Source organism: Zonotrichia leucophrys, chromosome 5 (genome assembly GCF_028769735.1).
Source record: "Zonotrichia leucophrys gambelii isolate GWCS_2022_RI chromosome 5, RI_Zleu_2.0, whole genome shotgun sequence".
NCBI lineage: Eukaryota > Metazoa > Chordata > Aves > Passeriformes > Passerellidae > Zonotrichia > Zonotrichia leucophrys.
Window position 1 is genome coordinate 54,664,810 of NC_088175.1, and position 20,126 is coordinate 54,684,935.

General features: G+C 40.9%; 1 protein-coding gene across 2 annotated transcripts in view; it reads right to left on the bottom strand.

Annotated features, from left to right (window-relative positions):
• Positions 1-20,126, bottom strand: part of GALNT18 (polypeptide N-acetylgalactosaminyltransferase 18) — a 213,998-nt gene that overhangs the window by 11,848 nt on the left and 182,024 nt on the right. Inside the window, exon 11 of one of the 2 annotated variants that reach the window (XM_064715707.1) lies at positions 5,586-5,750. The exons of the other annotated variant lie outside the window; for it this stretch is intronic. Coding sequence (XP_064571777.1) covers positions 5,586-5,750 — 165 coding nt within the window. The remainder of the gene's footprint in view (positions 1-5,585; positions 5,751-20,126) is intronic. 2 annotated transcript variants of the gene reach the window in all.

Sequence of the window (20,126 nt, forward strand, 5' to 3'; positions counted from 1 at the left end):
AGCCCACCAGTTTAATCTTCTATGCAGCTGCATTCCTTTGCTTCTCCAGGCTGTGGCACTGGGTAACCTAGCACTGCACTACCTTTATTTTCATTAGATAAAGGTGGGTAAGAGAAACTTAAAGGCAAAAGCCTTTAGGAGGAACAAGATGTAAATTCAGTAATTTTAAGGTCTATTGTTTCTTTATACAGCTAAACAGATCTCCTTATCTCATACCTATTTAAATAAGATCTAAATCATCATATTTATCTGAGGACTACCTGTAACAACTCAGTAATTAATATGCTTGTCTGTCTGCCCTCTTCTTTCCCAAGCAATTCCTACTATGATATTTAGGAAATACACATTGTAACTACAGGCATCAGCAACAAATTTTATTTACAATTTCTGGCCATAGCACAAACCACTCCCTCCAAGCATTTATGAATGGGTAGACATCCTGTGGAAACCTTCAGCAGTGACCAGAATCACAACTCTCCACACCATGCACAAGATATGGGAGCAGGAGGGTGCTGAGAGCAGGCCCTGCACATCTTCTCCCTCCCAGGAAGGATGTGGTGAGTGCCCATCCCTAGAGATGCAGATTCTTCCTACCTTTCTATGGCAACCACACTGGAAGCTGAATTACTGAAATTAGCTAAGTATGATTAGCTAAGCTGTAAATGATTAATCCCAAATTTGTAGCTCAGCCTGGTGTCCTTTCTTTTGCCTCTTTTTGCACAGAGCTCTCCCCTGCTGCATTTCTCGCAACAGCAAAAAGTGGGAGCGTGGCTTGTCTGGTTAGAATGGAATGGTCACACCCCTGCCCAACTAAACACAATCAGGATAGCTCATGATAAAGAGTAATTACAGAAAAACTTCCCCCTTTTGCCTTTGCTATGCCTCTGGAGGAGCCCTAATGAGGTAAGTGAACTTTCCAACTAATTTACTGCCACCCAGGTGAGTACATAGAGACAAATTTCACTTGTAGGCCAGGCAACCCACTCTGCATCAGCAATAAAGCTGGAAAATCAGATTGGAGACTGAGAGACTTCTTAAAACCTTGCAGATTTGGGATTTGTTCTCTGAAAAACCTGGTTGCAGCACTGAGAATGTACTGCATCTCCAGAATATCAGCAAACCTAATCCTATCAGAGAACTGATAAGATGGCCACAAGCAGTTTCTACCAACACACGTCCTGAGGCCTCACCTGCCCAGGTGCTCTGGCCTTCATTTCCCACAGCCCCTTCTCTGCCACCCACCAGACTCTGTAGCACCATCACTGCAGCAGCCAGCAGCTTCACTGAGCTCTGGGCACAGTGACACTGAGCTCTGGGGACAGTGACACTGAGCACTGGGGACAGTGACACTGAGCACAGTGACACTGAGCTCTGGGGACAGTGACACTGAGCACTGGGCACAGTGACACTGAGCACTGGGCACAGTGACACTGAGCTCTGGGTACAGTGACACTGTACAATGGGTACAAAGACATTGAGCTCTGGGCACTGGGGACAGTGACACAGCTCTGGGGACAGTGACACTGTAAAATGGGTACAGTGACACTGAGCTCTGGGGACAGTGACACTGAGCTCTGGGCACAGTGACACTGGGCACTGAACACTGGGCACAGTGACATTGAGCTCTGGGGACAGTGACACTGAGCACTGTGCACAGTGACATTGAGCTCTGGGCACAGTGACACTGACACTGAGCACTGGGCACAGTGACACTGTAAAATGGGTACAGTGACACTGAGCTCTGGGGACAGTGACGCTGGGCACTGAGCACTGGGCACAGTGACACTGAGCACTGGGGACAGTGACACTGAGCTCTGGGCACAGTGACATTGAGCTCTGGGGACAGTGACACTGAGCTCTGGGCACTGGGGACAGTGACACTGAGCACTGGGGACAGTGACACTGAGCTCTGGGCACTGGGGACAGTGACATTGAGCTCTGGGCACAGTGACACTGAGCTCTGGGCACAGTGACACTGAGCACTGGGGACAGTGACACTGAGCTCTGGGTACAGTGACACTGAGCTCTGGGCACAGTGAGAAACGCTGCTGAGCTGGTGCTTTGTCCCAGCCCTGGATTCCATGGGAGCTGCTGCTGCTGCCAGCAGTGTCTGCACCTGCTCCTGGCCAAAACCAGCTCACAGCCTGAGGTTTTGCTTTCCTCATGCTTCATGATGCCAAAGCAGCTTCCTTGACACCATGTTTCAAATGATACTTTACTAAAATTCTGATCTTTTTCTACCAAATAATTCTTGCCTCTATCTCCTCTGCCTTGTCTAATTTCTGATCACTTACTGGGCTTTTTGCTGGAAGCTCTAACTTGGTTCTGATTAAATGAAAAATTGATGAGACAGACTGAACTAGGTGAGCTGTCAAACACCTAGAAAACATTCTAGCATAAAAGTATTTCCAAAACAAACATTTCTCTAAGAGAAGACTTGACAAACAGCCTGAACAATAAAATTTTTGAACACCACCCAGTTGATGGGACTCTTTTCTGGGCTAATTTACATAATTTGACATAATTACTGTTGTAAACACTTGAAGAAGCTTTGCAAGCAAGAATGCCACCAAAGCCTACATTTTATTGGGTCTCATTGCATTTGGCAGCTGTACAAAACTGTGGAGCATGGAAATGTGCTCAGATAGATCCTGATTATACAAACACATACTACAAGCTTTGAATGCTCAATGCAAGTTTCTATACAGGACAAAGATACCAGAGGCAGTGATTCCCTCCAAGTGTCTGCCCATCAAACCAAAGTTTTGTCCACAAAGTAACAGTGGACATCTGGCTGCCTGACTCCAACTGCCTGCAACTGAAGATAGCCAGGGAATTGAAAATTTTAAAACCAAAGTAAAAGATAAAATAAAAAAAAGAAATAAAGTTTGATATATATGCACAACATATATATATATAGATGTGTATACACATACTTGTGATCTAAAAGATGTGGATTAATAATTAATTAAATAGTTCTTTAATAGATCTACAGAAGCAAGGAGTCCCCTAACTGAGGGTAACTCATCTTCTACTTTTGCCATGTGGAATTCACTCATCATAACACAGTACAAAGGAGGATGAAAGTGTTACCCAAAGGATTTTTTTAAAAGCTGTACAGTTTTCTATCAACCAGACTGCTGTCCATGTCCCATCAGAGACTACTGTGGGGCCTCTCAGATTATAGTGCTTCCTCACTCAAACTAATTTACCATAAATATCTGTCGGGTAAAATCCAGATTTTTGTGCTGGTCAGGGAAATCTAGTTCAGCTGGTTTCTCCTACTTTGGGTGGTCAGTCTGTTTCCTGTTCCCCTTCTCAGACAATTCCCCACTTGCCCTGCTGTATTTTTACTTACCTACACCATCAGACAATCCCATGGAATGGCTCAAGGGCCCAGAGAAGTCAAAGCATAGCTCCAGCTAAAAGAAAGTGCTACAAAAGGCTACAACCAGCATCTACATTTTAATTAGTAGTTCAAAAATTTCAAGGCAATATAAGCATCAGAATGGGTACTCAAGTAGTCCTGCTCACTGCACATATGGAAAAGAAAAGCCAGAGCTTTAAAGATGTAATGAAAAGAGTCTTTTTAGAGAAAACTTCCAAGGTGGCCACACAAATACATCTTTTCACCAGGCTAAATGGCTGCACTTCATATGGAGTTCATCAGCTGATCTTGGCAAGCCCTGATTACATTCATTAACTTTCTTCTAACTTACAGAATGTACCCCATTGAGCAATAATGGCATTTTAATTGTAATGGGTCTTAGCAAAATCCTTTTTGAACAGAGAACTTTTAATTCTTTCATTTGTCTCTTAATTTATCATGAAGTAGCTTTCACTTCTCTCAGGGAAATGTTCCTTTGCAGAAGGAAGAGAGAGGCCATAGAGTTGAGTGTACCAGTGCTGCACCTTCCTTGAGAGATTGTAGCTGGAACAGGGAATTGCAACAATCCTGATACTGCTATATCCCATTTTTAAAGATTTTAACAGCTAAATTATCAAGGCCTTCTACTGCTGTCCCCTGCCCCCAAAGTAAGATCTAACATAATCAGCATTATGAAATAACAGTAGCATCCTGGAGTAAAAACCATTAATTGTCACCAAAACCTTGGGGTATGCAGTGCAATCACTGGAGAGGTGAACCATGCTAAAATGTTACTGAAATACTCTTCAATTTTAATTATACTTTTTAGAAATGGTATAAAAAAAATCAAGTGCAGAGATGGATACACTGAGGCTCCCCTCATGAAAAGACTAGTGTTAAAATTTGTGAGAAAATATAATTGAAACTTTGCCCTTGAGTGGCCAACTTAGGGATTTAAGATCTGTTGCTTGAGAGTTACCTCCTAAAGACCTAGACAACTTTCAAGTATAAATACAAAATAAACTAACAATACGCTTTAATGAATAATGTCCAGATGCTTTCTGCACCAAGATTGATACTAACTGTATTACAAATGTCCTAAAGTATATGGATAATGGCTATTAAAGAAATTATTGAGTTGACAGAAAAGATATTTGCAAATACACATGGATGTTACAGAAAAATTAAATGTAGGAAAAACAAATTGCTTTTAATGGTGAGCCTCAGCCTGTGAGCTGGAGTACCCAACCAGACTTGTTGACTCAAAACTGCAGAGGAGCAACTATGATACCACCAAACTCACACTAGACATGTAATGTTTAGAAATGTCATTTAATTTCATTGATTCACCAGCGTGCCAGCACCTGACATGGCAAAGTTCCACTGTGTTAAACTTACCTTAGGAAAAACTCATCTTTTTTTGAAAAACAGAATTTGGCTGTCTTTGGCTTCCAACAATTGGAACCTATTTTGTCTTCAGGGTTTAGGTTACCCTGAGGACAAACCAGGTTCCAATGGTTGGAAGTGTTCCACTGTGGAAGCACTGAGATGCCTTGAGTCACCCTGCTATTTCCTCTGAGCTAAGCCAGAGTGATCTCCCTCAGTGTTAGAGCACCTTTTCTAGCCCCAGAACTTTTGTGGCTTCTTTACTCTCCCTTATGTTTCCAAATCAGTTAGGAGTGCAGACACCAGGCCTGGCCTTAGTGTCCTACCAGCACTCTCATCACTGTGAAAGCATCTCTCAGCCTTTCCTTGAGCCTCTTTCTGCCTCTCTCACACTCATCTGTAAAAGCCTGAGCCTTTTTAAAAAAGAAACTGCAGAACTAGCTCATTATGAGGCTGTTATCACCAATGATCCACTATTACCATTTGTGAGTAGCTACCTCTAAAAAAAAACCATACAGATTTCTGTTCCTCTTTCCTAAACAGTTTACTTTGCATTTGACTCCACTGAAATAACCTTTTTTTTCCACTCCCCATAACAGTACTCTGCCTTAGAAGCTATTCATGATGAACTCAGAAAACATAATAAAAATTTTGTACCCTACTGAGGTAGCTGACATTGGGATCAAAACTAAACTTGCACAGAGCTTCCTGGCTCTGTGCAAAGCAAGCGAGGATAAATCTGGTTCTGTTCTGCTAATAAACAGATTACTCACACTTCAACACAGAAACAGAGCTTTAAAACTTTCTGAAATGGCTGCTGGGCAAGAATTACCTGAGTAAATTGCCAGTAAAGCTTCATTCTCTTGGCTTTGGCATAATTGCATTCAATGAGCCTGGGCCTGCTGTTCACATCCACCAGGCATCTGTTGTCATCATCGTCGATGGTGGGGCTCAGAACACCCACGTGGAGCTGCTGACTGCTTGTGTAATAAACATTCTGCAACAGGAAGCACAAACAGGATTTGTGGCCTCTACACAGAAGCAGCACTTTCACCCAAAAGCTAATGGCAAAGATAAATACGCTGAATGGCAGCAGGCTGACCCCATAGTGGCTTGGAAATGATCTCCTTTCATGCAGGAAGCAACAAAACATTTTAAAAGTTGGTCTAAATTAACAATTAATTGCTTAAATATTGGTTAAGTATTTAAGAGGAAATATGCAAATACAAGTGATTATTGTCTCATCATGTGACTTTTTACTTCTGTTTTCCTTTCTGTTTCTGAGGGTCTTCAAAGAGGAACATAGACACCCTGGGATTGGCTTGAATATGACCATCAGCTCTGATTAGATTATTTCATCTGAGGATAACACCTCACTGGAGAGGTAAGAACAGAGAACAGCAGCACAGGCGTTCAGAGCATCTCAGTCTTTTATAGGACAGGGAAAGATAAATTAAGTTTTCCGCAAACAAATGCTAAAATCCACACTTGAAGCAGATACTATAGAGAAAAAAAAAGTTGTTAGCAACTGGTGACAGATGCAGTCATGAGAGAGAACAGAATGGCCACATTTCAAGGCATTTGTTCTCATTTCACACTTTATAAGTCAATACACACAGACACAAGAGACAAGGTAAAGGGACAGACACTGGCTGCTCTGTATTTCTAGCAAAGAAGGGCCCTCAAAGGCCTCAGGGATTACACCTGGGACCAAAGACATGAGTTTATCATGTTATACAAATTCCTTCTACTCTGTTTGACTACAAAGATATGTGGAAGGTTTCTCTGGAAGAAAGAAAGGAAGGGGAAGGATGGAGGGGATATGTCCTCTTTCAGATTGGCAGGTTACGTGTTAGCCCAGGAAGGTAACACAGGATTATACCAGGACTGCCTGATTGCTAATCGCAAAGAGAATTTATTTTGCTAAAATCAGACCTTTTGCTTGGAAGGACCATGAGAAAGATGAAATGGAAACATCATGCTCCAGGTGTTAAGTCTGTGATAACTCAATGGTGGCAGAGTCACAACAGACAAGAGTGGACAGAAGCACCAAATTAATGCCCCTGCCATTTACTGTAGCTATTCTATTTGTAACAAAAGGGAAACTGGAAATTATGCTGGGTGTATTTGGGAATCTTTTTGGTGCCCAGATTTTCCTGGTATTTGTTCATTGTTGGTGTTGGAAATTGTTTTATGTGTGAGTGTTCTCCTTTGTGAACACTCTGGTAAAATAAGAGAGAAAGCAGAAAAGCAGAACAAGCCAGGTCTGATGAAAGATTTTGGAGCTTCCTGTAATAAATAAAAAAATAAAATAAAATTTTAAAAAATTGGAATGCTGTAAGCAGTCAGTTCAGGGATTGAATACAACCACAACAAATGGTGGTGTTCTGGGCAAGACTGTGTCCCCAGTTTACCCTTCTGTAACACTGCCAGGGCAGATGTCACCTGCCAGAGCTGCATTAAAGTTAATTAATTTACCATTCATGGTTTAGACTAATCCAAGCTTTTGCCCCCTTAATGAAGTTTCATTGTTTTCACCCCACAGAAACAAAAACAAGCTTGAGCTGGCAGAAGTGAGGTGAGTGGCTGAAGTTTTAAGAGGTTGAACAGAGAAAAGCTGAATAGTTTAGTCATGCCCTACTGGAGGAGAGCAGGGTAATACATGGAACTGGCAGAGCACATTTCCAGAATGGATGGTTATGATTGAAGTAAGGATAGAAGTAAACTCTAACAAGATCACTCTGCATCCACAACTCAGGTTATTAACATTCCTGCAAACAAAACTGATGCCTTAGAAAACTGTTAAACATTAAGAGTGCACTTTCTAGACAGGCCAAGAGCAACTATTTTAGACATGTATATGATCTATTTAGACTTTTTTCTTGGAGAAACTGAGGCAGTGACCGAGCAAGGCTAAAAGATCAAGATGATCTTCCAAAGGGATTGTTAGGACGCCCTACAGATGAACTTTTTGTTGCAGCTCGTTTACCTCTTACCTGAAATTACTACTAGAAAACATAAAGGGAAATTGTCAGTTATTTAAACTTTTAACTAATAGGAAGGGATATTTAATTTCAGCATGCTGTCACTACAGAAAACATGATATAAGAAAATAAAGGGGGGGTTGCATTTTTTTTTCTTAATTATACAGGCTTGGCTGTAACTCTGAGAAGTGCACTCTATGGCTTAAGGTCTGCACAAAGAAAGCAGTGTGCCTGCAAACCCTCGTGGCTGAGCTGTTTCTATCAGCTCACACCCCTCAGCCTCAGGCAAAGGCTGCAGTAATCATTTCACCTTCTGGAGGGACAGAACAAACCCAGTTCACATCACAGCTCTGCCAGCTTCTTCTGGTGTCAGTGCAGCCATGGCTCAGCCTGAACCTCCTTCTGGGCAGGAGCAGAGCCATGGCTCTGGCTGGAGGAACTACTCAATTGCTTGTTGGCAAAACTGTACAGAAGCACAACAATCAAACACAGATTCAATTAGCAGGCTGCTAATTAAGAGAGCCTACCTGCTAATATAACTGTGTTTTTCATTGTGGGCCAGTTGGAAACAGAGGTGAGAAATCCTGAATTCTCACCCAGTGTTGGGAAAGGCACCTTTCAGCTTGGTAAGTGGCACAAGCTCAAACTAAAACAGAACGTGGGAGGGTGGCAGCCTGTCCAGCAAGGCTCTTCCAAGACGTTGCTTTGCTTATCCAGTAATGTGGACAATATTTAACTGTTCTATGTATCATTACAAACATTTTAATCTCTTATACAATAAATCCATTTCTTATTTCACTTCAGAATTTAACACGTTGCACAACCTTGCAGCTTGACTGCTGTCTTTTTCTACTGGAGGAATCAAATTAAAACCACACAACTTCTAAAAATTCAATTTGAGCAGCATGTTAGCCAATAGGAAGGCACTGGTTTGTGTTGCACTTGGCCAGAAAACTTTTCTTAAATCCTACCAACAGCCCCTGGTTCCTCTCCCCCACTCTGAGACTTAACAGTCCCTGCACAGAGAGAACACAATAATAACTCTGTTGGGATGAAGGGAGGAGATCCATTTGGTAAAAGAGAGATAACTAATACTGATTACTGTTCTAGTCTGAAACCTAAAGCTACTAAACAGGAAACCATGGTAAAGCATCCCTTTAAACAGTTTCATATATTCGAAATACTTTAATTGCTTTCATACAAGACCTTCCTGTTTCTATTTGCTTATTTGCATTTTCCAAACTACTTTCTGAAGGTATGTTTTGTTTTGTTTTGGGGTTTTGTTTGGTGTTTTGGGGTTTGTTTTATTTTGTTTAAGGATGATACACAAATTAGTTGTCTGGAGCAGGCCATAGGAGATTACATGAACTGAATTACCATCTCAAAATGTACATGTTAGCTATGCACACTCTGCCTTTTTTTTGAACATATTTTACCTTGACCTTCAGGTAAAGTATGGCCTTACAGATTAAAACCATGCTCATGCTTTAACATCCTGTAGCTGTATAAACACACAGCTTGCACTTGTCATTTAAACAAGCTGTTAAATACATCCTCCTTCTTTAGGAGGATGCTTTTAAGAAGCATCAACAAGCACACAAGCTGTTTTGCAGTCCACTTCAGCACAAAATGGACAATTGAGGCACTCATGTTTAAAACACTTGAAAAGATACAGGTGAAATGCATTTCACTGGCACATTTGTTCTACAATATTGCAAACATTGCCATCAACCAACACAACAGGACAGAAATTCTGCAGTAATTCAGGGCAGTGATTTGTTGAACAACCCTCCAGTACTGTCCTAGAAGTCCAAATGACTGAACACTAAATATGAACTTCTGAATTGTTGGGGTAACTTTGAAATTTTTAGAACCTGGACTTTTCATTTGAGCTACAACAGCAAATGTCTCAGCAGTGTTTGTTCAAGGGATTAAGCCTTAGACAAAAATTTATTTCGATCCACTGCAGTCAAGACACTTGCTGTATGCTGATTTACAGCATTCATTCCAAGTTCCTTAGCAAAACAAGCACAGATTTGCACATCACCATCAAACACATACTCCCGGAGGAGCTACTGAATTTCCACAGGAAGAATCCTGCTTGAATATTGGTACCAAAGCACCAGGTAACAACTCTCTTTGTCTGTAACAAAATAAGCCTCCTTACATTTCATTAGTCTGTTCTAGCCCACAGCATTATACCATCTTGTTTTTTCACTCCAGCAGCATTGATGTACAACTATGTCTCCTGGGCACCTGGCAGGGAGCACTTCTGTTCAGGAAATCACTTAGCTTTGACAAAAGGCACTCACCTTCTCAAAAAGTGAAGCTGCAAGAATTCAGCACTACTGTCAGTGAGAAACTCTGTAAAAACCTGGGTAGGATTTGTGATCCACAAAGGTTCAGAGTCAATGTGTGCCCTGAGCCTTTGGCACTGCCACCTCTCCTTCAAGCATTCTCCCACCACCATGCAGGGACTAAACTCTTCCTGGACAATCTTCACCCAGACTGTAAAATGTGGGGGTTTCTTGTAAACTGTTTCCAGTATTTTTAATATCTGCTGAGAAACTTGGCTTGCAAATACTGTTTTATGCAACTGAAGGAACAATTAGTCTGCAGCTTTCTTGAATTTATTTTACCAGAAGTGTCCTATCTAAAGCCATCACTTCATTTCCGTTTGCTCTACCCAATAATCTGTCTATTCACATTAAGACAAGCAAACTGAGATTGGTATCACATAATTAAAACTAATTAAATGGTTCCCCAAATCCTCATATGAGGTGAAAGTGTGAGGTTTAGTCAAGGCATACTTGTTTTTGTTAAACAATTTATCTTTTTTTCTTAAGAAAAACATTTATTTGTCCTGGAAAAAGATATCTAAAGGATATTGAAAGCATTCATGAGAATTCATTCATGAATGAGTGGTAGTTGAGAGCTGCACAGGATTCTCAGGAAATCATCATAATGACTAGGAACTATTAGAGAAAATTAGGTGTTTTAAATGTTCTTCACACATCCATTTCAGATGAACTTTTGCTCAATGTTATTTTTGCTCAATGTTTTTTTTTTATATTTAATATTCTAAGCTTAACATTTTCTAAGAGTTTGCTGCACTAAGAAAGCTTACAATATTGCCAAGAGCTGTATTCAGTACTGCTACTCAGACCAGCTCCAGAAGTAAGGAGAAGCAGCTTCACCCTTTATTTGTCATTGCACCAAGCCACACCTCGCTCATTTTTGGGGAATGCCAGGACTCTCCTCTCTCCTGATGCAATCTCATGGAGCAAATCAGCAGGGAAGAGAAAATTGAGAGTTTATGCTTGGAGTCACAGTCTCCCCGAAATCTCAGTTGTTAAATTCATAACAAAGGGTCTTTTGGTTCTTCTTTTCCACCCATCTCCTCTGAGACAAATTCTGCTTTCAGCTGTAATCTTGACATATCACTTGCACAGCCCTCTCGCTGCTGAAGAGTTCATCCTCTGCTCAGCTCGTGCTCCCTGAAAAGCCCTGCAGAGTGCACACACAGGTGCCAGGGGGCATGGAGGGAGCACAGCACAAGGCAGAGCTGAGCAAGGAGGCTCAGAATCAGAAAATAACAGTTCGTGATGTATAAAGGTTTAGAGCTGAGATAATGTATATGGAACCTACACGTGCATGTAGAATACTTCCTTGCTGATATTAAAGATCGATGACAAGGTTTGGTTGCCTCTGTTTTACACAGGGGGATGATGCTAAGCACAATCCACAGAATTTCCTCCTGTACTTCAGCCTGGTCAGAGAGAGCCAGACCAAAAGGCTGGGACAGACCTCACTGTACAGACCAGCCACTCAGTCAGGGCCTGCCAAACTGAAAGGTGCTGCTGCTCTTTCTGAAAATCACCAACTTGATCACCTTGGCAGGTTTCCCGTAGGGCTGGAAGGATAATTTTGGTGCAACACTCACATATCATGTAGCTGCGTCGCAGTGGCACAGTGCAGAACACACCTAAACCTGCCACGGGACAAATTAAACCCAAGGTAATTCAGCCAACGTTTTTTTGCCCAATGAAAATATTTCAAACACTTACCCAAGATAAAATCTGCACAACCCCCCATGATGCTGTAGAGTACAGGGGAGGGTAAATGAACTCTGCTTACTTGGACACAAATGCACAGCTTTGGCATTTTCAATGATGTCATGTAGAACTTCTGTCCTTGAGAAGTTTGCCCTAAAAGGTCAAATTGTGATTCCCATTGCAATTAACACTGAAATTCCACTGACTTTGAGTGTGATGGGATTCTTGGATCCAAGTTTGTTATTAAACTTTGAAAAGCCACCAGACTTCATAAAGACTTCAGAGCTGAAGTGGGTTGCCAGTTGCAGTAAATTATTCATAGGAGCTGGTTTATCATGTAGCAAAAAATTACACTTAGATGTTCAACTTAACACAAGATGATTATCTGAAGGATAAATTGCCAACTCCCCACTGCAAGTTTAGAGCAGTACATACCAATTTTCAGGCTGAAAGCCATTTGTAATCCTTGTGGCAATGTTCCCAGATGAAATCATGCTGGAGACTGGTACATGTCTCTGCATTTATAATGAGCAAACTTAATGCTCACCACCAGCAGTATTTATTTGCTACTTTGCCTTTGGCATAATAACTGAGGGATAAGAAGCCTGATTCACCACTGCTTTATTCCATCTTTGAACCATATTTTTTTCCAAATGAATCCATGAAGTCATTTATTGTCAGGATTTATATATTAACATACTAAGTCCAAAGTCTCATAGCAGATTCATACTTGACTGTAACTCCAGCTAAGGAGCAGTCTGATGGATTCCAGTAAATCCAGACTTAGCTCCCATTGCCTTTACTTGGCTGTTTGTATTGTTCCTGATTCCTATTCTGGCATTTCTTGCTACATAAATACATCAGAAAGAAAGAGCTTTCCAACCCTGATTAGAAAATGCCCAACAGAATCCAAGTGCATTCTGAACAACACAAACATATACATCACTAAGATAAAAATCAAGTGTTTTCCCATTTATTATTCATGTAGGAAGTGGCAGAGGAGAGAGGCTGTGCTGTCCTGTAGCAACAGCATCTCTGTGTCTTGTGCTGCCCTAAAACACTGCTGAGGAAGAAAATACATGAGAACATGGGCTGAGAATTATAGAAAGTTACTCCTAAGCCAAAGGTCAACCCTCAGAATATTCACACTGGTTTTGGAGGCAGGTTTTCAGCCTGATGGTTCAACTTTAAAACCATTATGATGATACTTTATCCATGCTGAGGATCAATTAACTTTGAATCTTGCCTTAGTGAAGAGCTGACAGACAGCTCTGGTGTACCAAGTGTAGCAACACCTTAACTTAGATTTTAATGGTATTAAAGTGAGATTCACTATTTCACTTCAGTGTTTAGATTTGTCTCTACTGAATTAAGGCACCAGCATACTGATTATTTGACCTACTTGCTCTTCTTCATGTCCATGCACTAATTAGGACCTTAACTCCAGCAACAATATTTGATAGTAGTAAAACCAAGGTGCTCAGAAACCTTAAATAATACACTGTGGTGCTAGAAATACATGCTTAAAATCACAAATATGTTAACATTTTGATAGAAAATAGACAGGTACTAAATGCCAGATCTTTTCTTTTTAATTTAAATTCATGAACTCATATTGCAGTGGAATACTTAATTCCGGTTTTGCCTACTTTGGTATTCTGCATTGGTTTTATTTTAAACAAGCAGACAAAAATCCTATTACTTAAGCTCCACTTTTTAAATTGAATAAAGCTGTCAATCATGGGGTTTATATATGCTCTCAGTATTTACTGCCATAGTTCTCCTAATTCTGGTAAGTACAGAATTAACAGGACCTGGATAAATTAAAATTTACTTGATTTGGTTCCTAATGTTTCTCTGGGTTTTGCTCTTTTCTCTGCACAAGATCTCTACATCTCTTCCACAAGACAAAAAAACCAAAACAAACAAAACAAAACAAAACAAAAAAAACACAGGGCAGCAAAAAAAAAAAAAAAATCCAGACCCATTCTGGCATCTGTGTCCTGCTTTTTTAAAAACATGTTGCCTTATGGCTCCTGTGACTTGGACCTATCTGCAGTTTCCTTCACCCTTTCCCACTAACCTCTCTTTAGCCTTCACAGTTTTCTTTCTCCTAAAGAATCTCATGTCTTTCTTACCCTGTTTTCTTTTCCTTCAACACGTACTCCCCAGGAAACAAACAGCTTTTGTTTCCACACGCTGATGGACTGGCCTGTCCTTTAAAGCTGACTTCCAGGCAAATTAAAATCTGAGCTAGTTCACTGCCATCTGTGTATAAGCATTTGGTAACTCAGCATCAATAACTCTAAAAGCAGGGCTTTTTACCTTTTCATAGCTAGACCTCCAGATTAGAATGGGCACAGTCATGTTCAGATAATTGTGTGTTTATATAATGCACATCTTCACCTTGAACCTCTTCCCAATCATCAAATCTTGCCATACAGCCTATTTTTCCTGCAATAAAATACAACTTTTCCACTTAAAGTTGACCCTTGCTGGTTTCCTCGCTCATGTCAAGATTCATGCCCACTTCAAATCCCTGAATGCTTCTTAATTTCGGTTTCCAAGCTACCTTTCTGAAAGGCAACATCTTTCCTCTTGTTCTGCTTTCCACACTGCTTAAACTCGCTTGTCTTCATTTTCAAAGCCCTTCTGAACCCTTCTCATGTTACTTATCAGCCAAGCAAGTATTACTAGCTTATGATCCAGCTCCTAATTGCCAGCCTTCACTGTGCTCTGCCCATTCCACAGAATTTCCCAAATGTTCAAAATGAAAAAATAAAATAGTAATTTTAATTTTTCTGATTAATCCAAGAATGCTCTGTCAGTACCCCCTAGCATTCCCTTCTCCTCTCTCCCAGGATCTCCTGTTTCTAATACTCTGTAGGCTTTGGCTCTTCAAGTCAAGGGTGTACTGAGTGTATCGAGTCAAGGTTTCAAGTCAAGGGTGTATTGAGAGTATCAAGTCAAGGTTTTATTCTGAGGTTGTAGAGGACTTGATATAAAAGACATCTGGGTAACTATTGGAGTGCTTAGAACTGCAATAATAAGTAATAATAAGCATAACAATAAAAAAGATGCAGTGCCAGGGATGTATCATGTAGCTTACCACTCTTCAGAACGTGGTTCTTCTAGCAGTATAACCTGAGAGTTTTCTAAAAAAAAATTGTTATTTCTACCAGTATTATGTTTTCTAAACTAAATTTGATGAATTTTTTTGTCTACAAGGGATAAATTAAGGCAAATTACAGCCAAATGCCACACCCTCTTAAGATGCTCTACAGTAAACACCTTGATCTCAAGGGTTTTGAAGTTCTTGCTTGTTTGTTTGAGGTTTTCAGTTGGCAGATTCATTTAGTTTTGCTTTGTAATCCAGCCCTGTCATGTTTAATTTTGTATGGCAGTGAGCAATGGCTGTGGATACAGAGGTCCTTTAATTCCTCTTGTGTTCCACAAGTGCTGTAATTTTTCATCATTTTGTGACAGGAACAAAGGCAGGTAGTTAATGTACAACTGTGGAAGAATCCCTAGCTCCCTAAAGCTATAGCTTTACACATAAGCCTATTCTTTCTCCTGGCTTCACTTAAAGGAATCACAAATCTGTTTCTAAGATCAGATGAGCCAGTCTCACCCATTCTTAGAATCATGTCTGCATTTGATGTCAGTTTTCCAGAGGTACTATACTGACAGCAACACATGCAAATTCAAGAAAAAAATTATCTAAAATGTAGTTACTTTTTGTGCTAAAGACCATAAAATAAAGACATTAAAACTTCTATATGGAAGTGAACACATTTTAACCTAAGTTGTTTAGTGACAATCTCTCTTTTGTTTTTTCTTTTTTAAACTACTAGCAAGGACATATTCTCCCCCCACAGAGACACCCCAAAGAACAATACAACCACAAGAGTTCATCAGCCAGAGTTAAGTTTATAAAGTGACCCTCATGCAAGCACCTTTAAGAAGACAAACTGAAATGTCAAACCACCTGCAACCAAAGAATCCGCTTAGAGACTTCAGTTACAATGGCAATGCCAAAATTATTATGCAAATTAAAACTAAAATAATAACTTAGAACATCCCAGTGTGTCAGAGCACTTTGACGGAAGTGAAGCTTGGAAGTTTTCACCTAGTCCCATTAGCAGTGTTTCCTTCAGCAGCAGTTTTAACCTCCCACTTGACCTCCTAACCTCTCTGAAATAATTCTACTCTGAAAGTCTTATTATGGATATTATAAAAGTTGGAACATGACCCTTCTGGAGACCCACAGGATGAGAAGCACCAATGGTCTGGAGCACTACTGGGGTTCCAACACAGTGAGGAGGGACAAAAGCCTCTGCAGTGCAGCAGAGGGCCTCAAACACCAAAACAAAAGGAATGAAAAAGAATTTCACTTCATTCAAGCACAAGAATGTGAGAGAAACTCAGCACAGATGCCCAGCAGTAACACAGACAATCTTCTTCAGTGTTTTGTCTCTCACCTGGTTTCAGGAATTGTCTTACAGCTGAGATACTGCCATCGGGGAACAACATCTTAAAGGGTTATTACTTGCAGGTACATTGTGCATTTCCATGCACAGAACACTCAGTGCTGCACTTTCAGTGACAAACAGCTGGTTTTGGATCAAGCTCCACCACTTGAGCTGCTCAGTGGGTACTTCTGTAGTCCTTTCCCAAGTTAGAATTAGTCACTTTTCAGAGTTAAACCTGGCACTATTTGCCTCAGGTTACCATGTCATACATGCCTACATTGACAGAAAAGACAAATACTATATGTAGCCTAGTTTCACGCTCAGTAACATTATTTTTAATAAACTATAACAAATGAGATCTCTGTCAGGTTTAGCTGCATGCTTTGTCATAATATGAATAAAATTTCAGACATCTGATGTCTGTGCTGTGATGTGCTTTTCTTTAAATGACTTAACAGCCAACTTTACAACAGAGTATGGAGGAGACAGCTTGAATTCTGATGTTGCAGGCATGCCTGATAACCACCAAAGCAAAGAGCACATTTACCATTTTTTGCTGATTATCTCTGTCATCAACAGATAAGCTTTTCTCTTCTTATAAAAGAACAAAGGCTTTCTTTCCCTTTGGGTTTGTGCTGTGGCTGTTCAGCAGGCAGGGGTGAGAGGGGCAGCTTGGTGCAGTCTCCCTTTCACAGAGAACAAAGGAAAGTTACTCTGTTCCCATCTGGGCGCACTCAGGAGTATTTTTCATCTTAAACCACGTTAAGTCCATTAAGCTGAAGAAAATAATTTCTCCTATTTTAAATGGACAGCATCAAAATCCAAGCAAATCCTTAATCGCAGCAGCCTACAAAAAGTAAAAATATTATGCCTTAGCTGTAGATAATGTATTTCAAGTAATAAAGCCTATCACTTCAACTGATTTGTTTCACTCTTTACCGTTGCTCTCTCTCCATAGACTGACAGGAGCTCATGAAGTTTTATCCATCCCAACTGTATCCTAAAAGAAAATTTCTTCCCTGAAATACTTTTAAGCTTTCCAAGGCAAGTGGAAAAATATATGTGCCTTACTAGAATAGGCACTTTCCCTGCCTGCCAAATGCCTTGAAGGAGTGGCTCCACTGTTTTCAGGGTGACAGCAAATGACACTCAGAGAAAGAAGTCACACCTAAAATTTAAATGAGGATCCTGCACACTATGACCTCATGGAGAAGCTGCAGCTTCAATCCTGCCTGTGTTCATGAATAAATTGCCAAGTTCACAAGGCTCTGCAAGTCAGATTGAGATGTGTCTCAGGCTGGAATAGTGTGCTCATATCCCAGAGATTCCTCTTTTATTCTGCTCTTCTGGCACCCAAAAGAAGGGCAAAGAAAAGCATCACCTAATATATTTCTATCACTAAATGTACTTTTTGTGCTAATGGCATTTTTAATGGAAAGATGGAAAAGAAGAATGCCCCTAGAAGCAGCTATACACCAAGATTTCTTACCATGAGTATTTAAGTCTTAAAAGATTTTCTGAACTAGGAACAAATAAACAAACAAAGCCGTTCAAAAAGCAGAAAACTGCTCTGATGTCAAGGAGGACATTAATTCAACTGCCTGGGCTGTGGGGGAATCCTCACTGTGCTTGGCTGAGCGAGCTTCACTTCTCTTACACCTGCAAATGTTCCCAACTCTGTGTTATGCCCTTTGCACAAACCAGGCTGTAAACCTTGGCAAGAAATGAAACTGCAAATACTGTGATATGCAAAGGCATGTTGCTTAATCATGCAAATGGTATGATATATCCCCCCATTTTCATTCATTTCATTTAATTTCATTTCTAGGCCACTCAGTCATGCAGTGAAGGCTAGATATCAACTCAGGGCTTTGCAGGCTAAGCAGAAGAGGCTCAGATTTCTGACTAGCAGCTTATCAGATGGATGAGGCAGCAAAATAAAACCAACAGCTCTAAACCCAGGATGTTTAAATGACCTTCAAGTACAACACTGAATAGCTAAAATAGCTCTGCTAAGCTCCAGGCCCCGAGATACCACTGGGCTGTGACGCTGAGCTGCCTTCAGCACCAAAGACAGATTATGTCAGGTTTTTCCCTGCATTTTCTGCATGCCTTAGGAGGTTTTATTTTAATATCTGAAGTAGATTATCCCATAACAGTATCAACAGGACACAGATTTAAAGAAAATAAAAAGCCTGCTGTCTTGCTGTTTAGAATTAATACAAAAACTAGGCACATCAGTCACTCATAATTAAAAGTCACTGAATATTCACAATATAAATAATAGTTCTTTCAAGACTCTTTTAAGTAAATTAATTTTACAATATCCTTTTGATTGTTCTAAACCAACAACAATGCCTACTGTTAGCTTCTTAATTTGCATATGAATAGAAACACTAGTAAGGATTATTACAATTGTTTAGTGTACAATAAACTATTTAGTGATTTGTATTATTTTGTGCAGATTGTCCCTAAAGCTGAAATCTACGGCCCTACACAGGCACTCTAGAGCTAGATGTTCCCTCAGAGGGCAGGGGCATGCTCTGGAGAAATATTGGTTTGGGAGTTAATTAATAATTAGTGGAATGGAATTGTCCCCTCCTTCCCAGGGGACACTGGACCATGCCCACAACAGAGGGAATGCTGTGCTAGCTCACTGCCAAGGAGAGACAACACCACTGCAGTCCTGCCCCATGCATGCACCCCAAACTGTGCAGGGGGAGGACAGTGACCCTCTCAGTTCCTAGAGACAGCTCCAAGGCCCAGAGAGCCTGTGCAGGAGCTCGGGAAAGATGCAGTTCACATCCTGTCCTTGTCCCAGCTGGGCTGTTACGACCTGTGATATGAAATGAGTGTGGCAAAACCCCAGAAGAGCAGAGCTAGGTTTGACCCCAAACCACGCTAATTGTATCCAGCTTTTCCCCCCGACTGAACCAGACTGAAGTAAAGCATCAGATTTTTAGCCAACAAGCTGTTGGTCCAGATCTCCCCTAGCTACACACCTGGAGGAGCCAACTACAGTCAGCTGCAAGTTATTCCTTCAGCATGCTCCTTTCCAAGCCCACTGCTGTCAGCCTCTTAAGCAGAATCTCAGGGCAGAAATTTGTCAGTCTGTTGTAATCTTCGCTGCAGTGTTGTTCTTGCCTCTCTGCTGGGGCTCTTCTCCATTCTCTGCAGCACAGTCCTTCCTGTCTTCTCAGGGGCTCCTCCTGGGCTCTTGACCCACCCCTATTTATTTCAGTTACCTTCACGAGCTACAGCTGCTGCCCAACTAAGGACCCTGCAGCTGCAGCTCGTTTGGAGCAACTCGGACCCACACAGATCCCACAATACAACATATATTCAGGCCCCCACATCAGTCTCCAGTACAACTCATCCTGTGACTTGCACCTGTCAGATTCACTGCAGGAACACAGTGGAACAGTTAAATTCACACCACCCACAGTCTTGATCATTCATTATGAAATCTCTTTGCATGCTTCAAGCCAACAGAGCCCTTTTCTCATGAACTAGATAGCATCAGTCCTAAAAAAAGGTGCCAGAAAATTTTGTTCCTTCAACAGTCATAGAACAATCTGGGAGATGAATGGGAAGCTGAGGTGACAGGCTACATCCTCATCTGAGATGCTGAAGAACACTGATGTACCTGATCCTGGCACATGGCTGAGCACTCTCTAAATAAAACTAACTTCACATTCTCCATGGCACATGGGGCACCAGATTTACTCTCCTGTTGCACAAAGTATCTCTCAGACGTTTTTGCAGCTGCTTTACACTTAAAGCCTGAATTAATTATTATTTAATTAAACTCACTTCATAGCTGTTACCCAGGAAGCATTTCATTAGGTACTGACTGAAATCT